This window comes from Protomyctophum parallelum, assembly GCF_964188405.1.
Source record: "Protomyctophum parallelum genome assembly, chromosome: 21".
Classification (NCBI taxonomy): Eukaryota; Metazoa; Chordata; class Actinopteri; order Myctophiformes; family Myctophidae; genus Protomyctophum; species Protomyctophum parallelum.
Window position 1 is genome coordinate 14,282,748 of NC_139713.1, and position 13,457 is coordinate 14,296,204.

The 13,457-nt window shown below is 47.8% G+C and overlaps 1 protein-coding gene across 1 annotated transcript in view; it reads right to left on the minus strand.

The window, feature by feature from the left end:
• The window catches only part of LOC310878837 (RIMS-binding protein 2-like), a gene marked incomplete at both ends in the record, with an annotated part of 76,278 nt that extends 67,376 nt beyond the window's left edge, over positions 1 to 8,902 (minus strand). Inside the window, one exon of the mRNA XM_083793252.1 lies at positions 8,645 to 8,902. Within this exon, the coding sequence (XP_083649378.1) occupies positions 8,645 to 8,902 (258 nt within the window). The remainder of the gene's footprint in view (positions 1 to 8,644) is intronic.
• Positions 8,903 to 13,457: the final 4,555 nt, after the last annotated feature.

A 13,457-nucleotide genomic window follows, 5' to 3' on the forward strand; every position in this document is an offset into this window, starting at 1 on the left:
GCAACTAGAAAGTTACAAAGCACACCATTTGCTCCACGGTAAGTTGTTTGTTGTTTATTAGACGATTGATTTAACCATTGTTTAGTAAAGGTTGACGTTAATACTAGTATGATAGTAGCAGGGAGGGTGAACGAGTGACGCCACCGCCGCTTCCTCCTCTAGAATGTAAACATTGTGCGCACCCACGGGAAAGGAATAAAAAGAAATGCCCCAAACGTTCTGGGTGCCTATGAAGCACTGTTGCAGGACGCCCAACAGCAACGTTTCACCATGGCGTTATTATAGTATGAATGTTGTTGATGTGAATGCTTCTATTCCTCTTCGGAAAAACGCCGACATAACACGGTCCTCAATGGAGGTTCGCTGATGTTTGTCCTGCTTAACAACGGTATCGAGGCAGCTGAGCGAGCGGGCGGGGCTTACCGCAGGGCCTATTGGAACTAAACCAAATTATAAAACAGCAAAAGGAAAACTATACCTGACACATTGTTTCCAATGTGTCAGGTATAGTTTTCCTTTTGCTGTTTTATAATTTGACTATTATATATTTGACTATAATATGACTAGCTCTCAATGATGACGTAAGAAATATGGTCATGTATGTAATCTGGTCCCAGCAAATCAGGCACAATTTGCTGTTTTATTTGCATACGCATCAAAAGTGGCGGGTTGGCTGCGACGGTTTTTGGCACAAAGTAACCACAGTCTCCCCCGCCTCCAGCAAGGATCGCCCTGGTGAACGCTAGGTCGCTAACAAACAAAACGTTTATCCTGAATGATTTCTTCGTCACACGTCAGCTTGACTTTCTGTCAATCACAGAGACTTGGGAGAGAGCCGGTGAGTCAACCACTTTTTCCGAACTTTTGCCGCCTGGCTGTGCGTATTTCAGCACTCCACGAACGACTGGCAAGGGAGGTGGAATTGTGACAGTTTTCAAACAAAACTTTCACTGTAAACAGCTGTCACCGCTCTCATTCTCCAGTTTCTAGCTGAACATGTTTGAGCTGGGTCGCTCTCCTCCTGTACTGTACGCTGTAATATACAGACCGCCAAAATACAACAAGCACTTCATCCCTGATTTCTCAGACTTTCTGGCTGACATAATGCCGAAGTATAATCATGCTTTAATTCTGGGTGATGTAAATATACACGTGTGCTGTCCCTCTAAGCCAATGGCTAGTGAATCCTTAAGTCTCATACCTTTGATCAGTTCCTTTGATCTTGTGCAGTCTGTGTCTGGTCCCACACAAGAGCACGGGCACATGGACTTGGTCCTCTCATATGGTTTACCAGTTTCCAATGTTGCAATATGTGGTGCTTTCTTCTCTGACCATATGCCTGTTTTGTTTGATATGTCACTCCCATGTCACACTGTTAAACAAGCTGCACCAGCTATTAGATGCCGTATACTTAACTCTTCTACTGCCGCCCGTTTCTCGTCTGCCTTCACCGGTGCAACAGTAGGCCTACAAAGCCCAGCCAGCCCTATGTGTATGACCACAGATGAGCTAACCACTCGCTTTGATTGCATCTGTCTTAAAGCCCTTGATATACTGTTGCTCCTTTTAAAACTAGGCGCCCTAAACCTAAAACTGAGCCCTGGTTGAATGACAGCACACGGAAGGTCCGAAAAGAATGCAGGCGAGCTGAACGTCAGTGGAAAAAGGATAGGCTAACGGTGTCATTTGACATTTTGCGTGATAGCTGGCGAAAATACCAGCAAAGTGTCAAAACTGAAAAGATGAAATACTTTTCAGATATCATTGTAACTGTAACTGTCACAAACCTCAGGTTTTATTTAAAACTATAAATGATATACTTGACGTCCCCCAGCCTATCTGTCTTGATGCTTCCCCTGAAAAATGTGAGCTCTTTTTACAGTTCTTTATTGACAAAGTGGCCAACATCAGGGCTAGCATCCTTACTCCGACACATGACCCTTCTACTGCTGTCACCTGCCCCAACGTTTTGAGCCATTTTGAGCCTGTATCCCTTATTCAGCTACAGGAAATAATTCCCCAAATAAAACCAACTGGCTCCCCCTTAGACGTCCTTCCCCCTCGTCTGGCTAAAGAAAGCAGTGAGGCTACCGGGCCAGATCTCCTGTTGATCATAAACCAGTGCCTGGCAGGTGATGTACCAGCAATGTTTAAACATGCTGTGGTACAGCCGCTGCTTAAAAAGCACAACCTTGATCCTTCTGTCCTATCCAACTTTCGGCCTATTTCCAAGCTCCCATTTAATTCCAAAGTTTTGGAAAAATGTGCCCTGGCCCAACTGATGCCCCATCTGAACACACATGGCATTCTGGAAGTGTTCCAGTCCGGGTCCAAAGCTCTCCACAGCACCGAGACTGCACTGTTAAGAATCTTTAATGACATCTTTTTGGCTACAGACTCTGGTGACTCTCTCATTCTGGTGCTCTTGGATCTTACCGCGGCATTTGACACTGTAGATTACAGTATCTTGCTCTCTCGCTTAGAGCACTGGGTTGGCATTAAAGGGCCAGCACGGAGTTCCTGTATGTTTAAAGCCCATCACACACCGTCTGCGACCGCCGCGCATCAAAACAGCCGTCTCCATTATTTTCAATGAACCTATCGCACACCGGCGGCGTCCGACGCGCGCTGGCGCCCCGCCTGACGCGCCGATAGAACCAGTTCTATTTCCCAGGTGTGTTGGGCTTCAGTTGTTGCCCTGTGTGGCGTATATCCTGTGTTCTTTTATTCTAAGTTAAGTAAAGTGTTTTTCCAGTCATTCTCCTGCTTGGTTCCACACACATATTCCGGGTCGACTAAAACTAGACTAACATTAAGACATTCCAGGTGACTAAAATATGACTAAAACTAAGTGAAAACTATTCAAGAGACTATGACTAAAACTAAAATCTAAATTTGCTGCCAAAAAACAACACTGCTGTTTCGCAGCGTGACGCGTTGTGAGCTTGTAGATCGGCTATTTTCAGCATGCAACAAAGTGTAAGGGGGTGAGTTCCAGACCCACAGGAACGCACCCAGGGTGCCGGCACGGTTCTGGCGAGCCGCCCCACGTCCGAAACGGTTGACAGACGACAGAGTTACCGTGTGGTGGTCCCTCTACTGTACTGTACTGTGACTGTACTGTACTGGCACACCCGAAAGCATCACATATACAGTTAATGCATGCGTGTGTGTTTGTGTGTAAGTTAGGTTGCGCACAGGTGGTGAAAATACCCAGACACCCACCCACCCACACATAGCTCCGTAAGGGAGAAACAAAGCCTGGAGACATGGCTGCAGTTCAGCTGCTAATAGCAGCAGCGGAGCTGTCCTTTCAGCACCAGGCCGAAGGTCTCCAGAAGTCATCAGATCAGAACCCTGGACAGCTCCTCGTGTTAGCATCATGTTATGCTTTAGCTATTTTTTTTTAAATCGAAGAGCGACTGACATTTTTAGAATCTGATCTCAGGTCAGAATGGGTTCATCAGACCAGTGTGTGTCCAGTGGAAAGCTCGTATGAATCTGATCTCAGGTCAGAATGGGTTAACTGATCTGACTGCTGTGCGTGCGTGCATTATATGTGCAATTACACAGATATGCATGCACGTGCCTTTTCCTTGCGTAACCTAATGAGTGACTCCAGGCATGCAGTATAGGCCTACATCATGCCATAAGCTTTTGTGCATCCTCTTGTGTTCCAGGAGCATCATTTATTTAATCCATTCTGACCTGAGATCAGATTCATACGAGGTTTCCACTGGACACACACTGGTCTGATTAATCCATTCTGACTTGAGATCAGATTCTAAAAATGTCAGTCGTTCTTCGATTTTTCAAAAATAGCAGACCTACAAGCTCATAGCGCGCCACTCGGTGGCGCGCTATGAGCTTGTAGATCTTCTATTTTTCAATAGCTAAAGCATAACATGATGCCAACACCAAAAGATCCATGAAAGATATTATATTTGTGGTGGCCAAAAATCCGCACACGTGAATGGCACTCGATCCCCGGCTACTTAATATGAAGGCACACTTAAGGATTTGATGACATTAATTTCCATTTATTTATCATTTAAACTTGACCTCAATTACAGGCACAACAACCTGAACTTCATGAACATTCGGTGGATTTTCTCTGAGGTCTGGGATTTTCTCTGTGTCTGTGAAGCCTTTGGAGCTGCAATGAAAACAGGCAAAACGGTGTGAAAACAGACAGGGACACAGACAGGGACACAGCCAGGGACACAGCCAGCCAGGGACACAGTCAGGGACACAGACAGGGACACAGCCAGCCAGGGACACAGTCAGGGACACAGACAGGGACACAGCCAGGGACACAGTCAGGGACACAGACAGGGACACAGCCAGGGACACAGCCAGCCAGGGACACAGTCAGGGACACAGACACAGCCAGGGACACAGCCAGGGACACAGCCAGGGACACAGCCAGGGACACAGACAGGGACACAGCCAGGGACACAGCCAGCCAGGGACACAGTCAGGGACACAGACAGGGACACAGCCAGGGACACAGACAGGGACACAGACAGGGACACAGTCAGGGACACAGCCAGGGACACAGTCAGGGACACAGCCAGGGACACAGTCAGGGACACAGCCAGGGACAGAGACAGGGACACAGCCAGCCAGGGACACAGACACAGCCAGGGACACAGTCAGGGACACAGCCAGGGACACAGCCAGGGACACAGCCAGGGACACAGTCAGGGACACAGCCAGGGACAGAGACAGGGTCACAGCCAGACAGGGACACAGCTAGCCAGGGACACATAGCTTTATAGGAGTCTATAGGAGTGGTTGCACCACTCAAAAATTACAAAAACCTTTTTTTTGTCAGAATCCCTTTAATAAACATTCATGTTTTTTGGTTTTTGAACCCATTCAGGCCTGACGTCGAAATTTAGAAAATGTCTTCTAAATTCTGACATTTTTCTGAAATACCTCATGTTTCTGTATCAGTGGTGCTCCATATTTCATGTCAAGGACTCCAAACATGATATGTAATTGGCCACCGACCCCCAGCTTAAAATATGTTGTTCCAGGAACCCCTCAGAAGCAAAGATTTGAGTTAAAAACGTTCGCTCTGAAGGAATATATTCAAAGATTTGCACTATATTTTCACGATAAAAAAAAATAGCAGACCTACAAGCACAGCTTGTAGATCGGGGGGGGGGGGGGGGGAATGACACGCAGCAAAAAGGCCATTGCGCTCAAGCTTCGAACCCGCGACTGGCCGTCAGGCTGCATTAGAGTCTATAGGGCTCCATTTTTGTAACCGCTACACCCCTTGTCCCTAAAACATCTTTGCCTTATATTTTTACCATTTTGAAAAACCTTTTTGAATAGTTCAACTAGCCAATCTACATTGACACGTTGTGAGCTTGTATAGACTGGCCATTTTAACTATTCAAAAATGTTTTGTAAAATAGTAAAAAGAGGCAAAGAAGTTGTTTAAGCGGCGACGAAAATGGAGCCCCATATGTGGTGCTAAGCGCCCTGACCGCTAAGGCCAGCTGTGTTCCCACGGTTTTGTTTTTGGTAAACGTGTATGATCGGAAGATCTACACTGCATTATACTGACAAATATAAATACAATGTTAATCAGTGTATTCTTGTTTGTTTTTTTCATCATCTCGCAATGCGCATGTGGAGGCCCTGGCCTCATTATGTGTGTGTGTGTGTGTGTGTGTGTGTGTGTGTGTGTGTGTGTGTGTGTGTGTGTGTGTGTGTGTGTGTGTGACTGTGACAGTGTGCGTGTTCCCCATTGTACTTCTCTAGTCTACATAGCAGGAGACAGTCGCTTGGAGGCATGGGAGGAGAGACAGGAGAGGCCATGTACCAACGTCATGAGAGATTTACTTCTCCACGCAATGCACTTCTTCCTACTTCACCTCCTCCCCTTTGGTATATAGTCATATTGGGGGGGGGGCACGCGCGGCACCCCACCTTCACTTTATGCGGCCCTCAGTGTTAAAACATTTAGACCCGATGACGATTCTACAAAATAAACCTATGTGTCAGTGGTTCTCAAACTATTTCATGTGAAGGACCCCCAGAATTATCTGTATTAACTCGAAAGTTATGGAGAATTATTTTTGTTTATGAACAGGTTGAAAAGTATCTCATTCCACTGACACCACATGTAACACTCGTTTTGAATCAAACATGAGGTCGACATGGGCAAAATATACTGCTGCATGTGGCATGGTCACGCTGGACCTCCAAAAGGCATTTGACACCGTAAATCACGTGGGCGCTCCACAAATCATGTTCAACCCAAACAAGGGGTTCCATTTGTTCTACTGCTATGCCCCCAAAATGTGGAATGCCCATACCAACAGTCGTAAAAAGTGTGAATCCCTGGACTCCTTCAAAACCGCTCTAAAAGAGCACTTACATGTAGGTGGCTGCAGTTCGGAACTGGCCCCTGTAAACAATTCAAGCCTATCACCAGAAATGCCCCCCGCCCCCTGTACTAGGGAATTAAGCAACTAGTCGACTATTCAACTAGTCGACTAGTAAATCCACTAGTCGACCTTGCTGGTACTAGTTGACGAGTTGATAAGAAACTAGTTTTTTATTGCATTTTGCCTCAAGATCAGGTAGATTATAGTTATAGTCACCAATGTACACAGTTTTTACCCTCGCCAAAAAAGGGCAGAGTCAAAAAAGAGTCAGTACTGCTGTACGGGGCCGAGACATAGACCCTCACAGTGGAGTCAGTACTGCTGTACGGGGCCGAGACATAGACCTTCACAGTGGAGTCAGTACTGCTGTACGGGGCCGAGACATGGACCCTCACAGTGGAGTCAGTACTGCTGTACGGGGCCGAGACATGGACCTTCACAGTGGAGTCAGTACTGCTGTATGGGGCTGAGACATAGACCTTCACAGTGGAGTCAGTACTGCTGTATGGGGCTGAGACATAGACCTTCACAGTGGAGTCAGTACTGCTGTACGGGGGCGAGACATGGACCCTCACAGTGGAGTCAGTACTGCTGTACGGGGCCGAGACATAGACCCTCACAGTGGAGTCAGTACTGCTGTACGGGGCCGAGACATAGACCTTCACAGTGGAGTCAGTACTGCTGTACGGGGCCGAGACATGGACCCTCACAGTGGAGTCAGTACTGCTGTACGGGGCCGAGACATAGACCTTCACAGTGGAGTCAGTACTGCTGTACGGGGCCGAGACATGGACCTTCACAGTGGAGTCAGTACTGCTGTACGGGGCCGAGACATAGACCTTCACAGTGGAGTCAGTACTGCTGTACGGGGCCGAGACATGGACCTTCACAGTGGAGTCAGTACTGCTGTACGGGGCCGAGACATGGACCTTCACAGTGGAGTCAGTACTGCTGTACGGGGCCGAGACATAGACCTTCACAGTGGAGTCAGTACTGCTGTACGGGGCCGAGACATGGACCTTCACAGTGGAGTCAGTACTGCTGTACGGGGCCGAGACATGGACCCTCACAGTGGAGTCACTACTGCTGTACGGGGCCCGAGACATGGACCCTCACAGTGGAGTCAGTACTGCTGTACGGGGCCGAGACATGGACCCTCACAGTACAAAGAGTCAGTACTGCTGTACGGGGCCGAGACATGGACCCTCACAGCAGTGGCGTGCACAGACATTTAGAGGGGCAGGTGCTCAAGTGAAAAAAGGGCACCTTGTGCAGCGCATTTTGGGGCGGGAACCCATTTTGGTGCTTTAGCTATTGAAAAATAGCAGATCTACAAGCTCATAGCTTGCCACTTCAGTGATGCTTGCGGAACTCAACTTCGTCTCGTTCCCCTACCGCATCACTGTCGTGGCAATAATCACGTTAAACAACACCCTCTCGTGTAATATTGCTTAAGTGACATCTGAAGAGGTGTGTCTGTCTTCAGACTATAATGAGAGAGAAAAAACCCCATTAGGTTCATGCATATTATCTCTCTGTGAGTTAATTTTCTTTCGAAATATGACTAATGAGCTTTGGGCCTGCGGGAAAACCAGGTCAATTTCTTGGGGACTTTCGTTATTTCTCGTTCTTGAAAATGCCAAACAAGAGAGAGACATACTGTATTAAGAGAGAGCTGGATATACACAAACGCTGTGAGGAAGACCAGTGCAGCAGTAATGAGAAACACCTGAGCTGGAAAGGGATTACCTATACTGTATATGCTTGGGCAGACCTCCATGCACGCACGCACGCACACGCACGCAGTTCATTTGTACACGACTGTACAAATCATGCACGTCGCGCGACACAGAAACACACACGCCCCAACACACAGATGCATGTTTCTGTGCAAACCCACTCGCCAGCCAACCCGTGCACGCGCACGCACGCACGCACGGCCCAATCCGCGGCTAAACATACTGCAAAGGCACTACATAATTTATATCTGACCCCATTGCACACTTAGGAAAATGTATGCCAGAGATACACACAGTAACCGGCTGAGCAGAGGTCGGCTTACTGATACATATTTCTACGGTGACGATAATGGAAAGCCAGATAGCATCATGTATGACATATTGTTCTCTTTGCCGTATATATAGTGTCACAGAGAACAGTAATGGCGTATATGCCATATAGATGCGCCACGGTGATAGTGGTCTTTTTCCATCATAAACTAGAAGTTTATGATGTGCCCGCGCGGAGGCACAGGTCTCCACCATGCAGGGTGATAGTGCCCGGTGATGTGCCGGCGCGGAGGCACAGGTCTCCACCATGCAGGGTTTATGATGTGCCCGCGCGGAGGCACAGGTCTCCACCATGCAGGGTGATAGTGCCCGCGCGGAGGCACAGGTCTCCACCATGCAGGGTTTATGATGTGCCCGCGCGGAGGCACAGGTCTCCACCATGCAGGGTTTATGATGTGCCCGCGCGGAGGCACAGGTCTCCACCATGCAGGGTTGATGTTTATGATGTGCCCGCGCGGAGGCACAGGTCTCCACCATGCAGGGTGATAGTGCCCGGTGATAGTGCCCGCGCGGAGGCACAGGTCTCCACCATGCAGGGTGATAGTGCCCGGTGATGTGCCCGCGCGGAGGCACAGGTCTCCACCATGCAGGGTGATAGTGCCCGCGCGGAGGCACAGGTCTCCACCATGCAGGGTTTATGATGTGCCCGCGCGGAGGCACAGGTCTCCACCATGCAGGGTTTATGATGTGCCCGCGCGGAGGCACAGGTCTCCACCATGCAGGGTTGATGTTTATGATGTGCCCGCGCGGAGGCACAGGTCTCCACCATGCAGGGTGATAGTGCCCGCGCGGAGGCACAGGTCTCCACCATGCAGGGTGATAGTGCCCGCGCGGAGGCACAGGTCTCCACCATGCACGGTGATAGTGCCCGCGCGGAGGCACAGGTCTCCACCATGCAGGGTTTATGATGTGCCCGCGCGGAGGCACATGTCTCCACCATGCAGGGTGATAGTGCCCGGTGATGTGCCGGCGCGGAGGCACAGGTCTCCACCATGCAGGGTGATAGTGCCGGCGCGGAGGCACAGGTCTCCACCATGCAGGGTGATAGTGCCGGCGCGGAGGCACAGGTCTCCACCATGCAGGGTGATAGTGCCGGCGCGGAGGCACAGGTCTCCACCATGCAGGGTGATAGTGCCCGCGCGGAGGCACAGGTCTCCACCATGCAGGGTTGATGTTTGGATAAAATAGTGTTGCACATAAGTGGGCCTCCCCATGGTGGCAGAATTGAAAAACGCCTTGTTTTTCCTTGGGCTGTATAGGGGTGTGTGCATACGAAGTTTACAGCGCCACCGTCAGGCCGATTTGAAAAATGTCAAGTGGCATTTCTTCCTCAGCCTGGTGTGAATGTGTGTAATCGGACACTGCTCCTCTTCTTCCTCAGCCTGGTGTGAATGTGTGTAATCGGACACTGCTCCTCTTCTTCCTCAGCCTGGTGTGAATGTGTGTAATCGGACACTGCTCCTCTTCTTCCTCAGCCTGGTGTGAATGTGTGTAATCGGACACTGCTCCTCTTCTTCCTCAGCCTGGTGTGAATGTGTGTAATCGGACACTGCTCCTCTTCTTCCTCAGCCTGGTGTGAATGTGTGTAATCGGACACTGCTCCTCTTCTTCCTCAGCCTGGTGTGAATGTGTGTAATCGGACACTGCGTTGATGATTTTTGCGGCATTTTGTACAAAACGGGCCACTCCTGAAAACTTTGGTATAGCCAATCTTATAGCCAATCAGGATCAATTACGTCATGATCACATGACTATAGAGATCAGTTATAGGTAAAAACACAAATGGGCCAGTTATAGCGCCACCATGAGGCCGAGTTGGACATTTTCAAGTGGCATTTCTTCCTCGGCCTAGTGGGAATGTGCGTGCAACATTTCACACGATGTGTTCATGATTTGCGGCATTTTGTTGGAAACGCAGCAGTCCTGCGAACTTTGGACGCCAATCTTAGCCAATCAGGATGGAGTCTGAGAAATCTGAAAGACCCGTTTCGTGAAATGGCTCTAGAGAGACTGTGTACCAATTTGCGTGAAGTTTGGACAAAATCTGTAGGTGTACTGTCCAAAAATGTGTTTTTCAAAAAGCGGCCTCCTGGTGGCGCTATAACAGGCCAATGTGAAAACTTTGGGTCAGAGGTTCAGCTTTGGCATCCAGTGAATGTGTGTGCAGAGATTTGCCAGAGATTAGCTGTCCACAGAAGGCGCGCACACACACACACACACACACACACACACACACACACGGAGTGCATAACATACTCTCTGCCTAAGCCTTCGCCTGGTGGAGACAATAATGTGGAAAAACTGGGTGCTAAGCTAACCCATTTAGACCTGAAGTCGATAAAATAAAATAAAAGTCTTATATCTAAATCATGACAGTTTTCTGAAAAACCTTTATGTTTCTGTATCAGTGGTGCTCAAACTATTGCATGTGAAGGAACCCCAAACGTAATGTGTAATGTAATTGGCCTGTGCGACTCCAATCTGAAAATATGTTGTTCCAGGGACCGCCAAGAATCAAAGATTTGAGTTCAAAACGTTCGCTCTGGCCCGGGGCGTCCAGGCATATTACAATCCAGTCTGTGCCGCGGGTTCGACTCCCGTTCCCGACGGCCTTTACTGCATGTCGCATGTCACCACCTGCATTACGCAGCAGCATTCAACTCATTCCTTCATTGTGACTTGAATGAAATAAAATATAATAAACGTTATTTTACTGGTGTTTTTCAATAGAAACAAATTATTTTGAGGCATAAAGGTGACAGCATGCAGTGCAACACTCCTTAAACACTCCCATGACTAATTAAAGGCCGTTTTGCGCAATCCACGGGGTGTCGAAAGCGCTTCTTAACATGGCCAAAATTGCTATATGACATACAACACGCCCCCAGCTCTAAAAACTGTAATATTATATGTAATATTATTGGAACTGGATAATCGACCTGTATGAGCTTGTAGATCTGCTGTGTTTTTCCAATAGCTAAACTATAACATAATGCTGCATGATAATGGCTTAACGGTGTGTAAAAGAGACTCTAGTCCAATCCACACAGTTGAAGTTATACATCTTTATGGAGGAAGGAAAGGTTCCCCATCCATCCATCCGTCCTGCAAGTGCAACTATAACGAACACTGCAGCAGCAGAAAGTGCCGGATGTGCCCAAAAAGAGGAAAGATCCCCCTGGGGTGGATGGAGGAGCAACAATGCAGTAGCAGCAGCAGAGAGCATCTCGCTCTCTCTCCGCCGCGGATGGAACAACAATACTTTGTGTGCGAAGCCTTTTGTTGAAAATGTACACCCGATTGTGTAGCAGTTGTATAATGTCTAACTATATGGCAGTGCGCCCGGACGAAGCATTATGGCTGAGTCATACACACTGTTCTAGGTATTATATACAGTAGGTATACAGTAGCAAGGTACTGTAGGTCCCCCAGGTGAGCACGGCTCAGTAGAGAGAACTGATAGGTGACACTAGTAGTAACACCTGGGAGGCCCTGTCGTGTCGCTGGTGTCTGGACAGAGTGTCTGAGGCTGTGGATCTCTCTCTCTCTCTCTCTCTCTCTCTCTCTCTCTCTAGCACACACTTCAGTCAGTCTCTATCTCTCTCTCCCCATCAGTGTTGTTTTTGGCAGCAAATTTCTATTTTACTTTTAGTCAGTCTCCTGAATAGTTTTCACTTAGTCTTAGTCACCTGGAATGTATTAGTGTTAGTCTAGTTTTAGTCGACTAAATGTCCTAAGATTTTAGTCGACTAAATCTACAGGTGATTTAGTCGACTAAAATGTATTTTTGCGGTCCTTGTTGCCGTCATAATTACTTATTTTACACTCACTGCGACGCGTTGTGAGCTTGTAGATCGGCTATTTTCAGCATGCAACCAAGTGTAAAATGACTTATACTGGATCTGTTGTCCACTAGTCCCTTCCTAACATTTTAGTCTAGTTTTTATTTGTTGACGAAATTGTCAGTATATTTAGTCTTAGTTTTAGTCACCATAGCATAGTTTTTGCGAACGCACTGAGCACTAACTATGAGACCCTGCAGATCATGTCTGTGTGTGTGTGTGTCTGTGTGTGTGTCTGTCTGTCCCGCTGTGACACCACCCGCCCGCCACCAGAGGGCGCAGCTGTAGCACACACACACACCAGAGGGCGCAGCTGTAGCACACACACACACACACACACACACACACACACACACACACACACACACACACACACACACACACACACACACACACACACACACACACACACACACACACACACACACACACACACACACACACACACACACACACACACACACACACACACACACACACACACAGCGTTCGCTTCCCGCGTTTGCACGTCTTACTTGTAATTTAGTTTCCATTTAGTTTTCTTCAGTGGAAAAGGTAGTCGACGAACATTTTTCGTCTTAGTTTTAGTCGACAAAGACAACACTGCTCACCATGTAGGTGTCCTACATGTTCTACATGTGTCCAAACTGAGGCTGCGTCTCCTCCCGTTTTAACCCATTAACCCATTCTGACCTGAGATCAGATTCATACGAGGTTTCCACTGGACACACACTGGTCTGATTAACCCATTCTGACCTGAGATCAGATTCTAAAAATGTCAGTCGATTTAAAAAAAAAAATAGCAGACCTATGAGCTTGTAGATCTGCTATTTTTCAATAGCTAAAGCATAACATGAGGCTAACACCAAAATGGGTTCCCGTTCAGAATGGGTGAACCCATTAAAACCTGGTTGCCGATTCTACAAATGCCTTCTCTGCAAAAAAAGAAGAAGAAAAAAAAAAAACTATTATTACTCTTGAGCAGACCTGTCACACACAACCTGTGCGTTAAACGCATTCAGGGCGGGAACCCCTTTTGGCGTTTTGAAGCATTACGTTATGCTTTGGCTGTTGATAAATAGCAGATCTACAAAAAAAATAGCAGATCTACAAAAAAATCAAAAATAGCACACCTACAA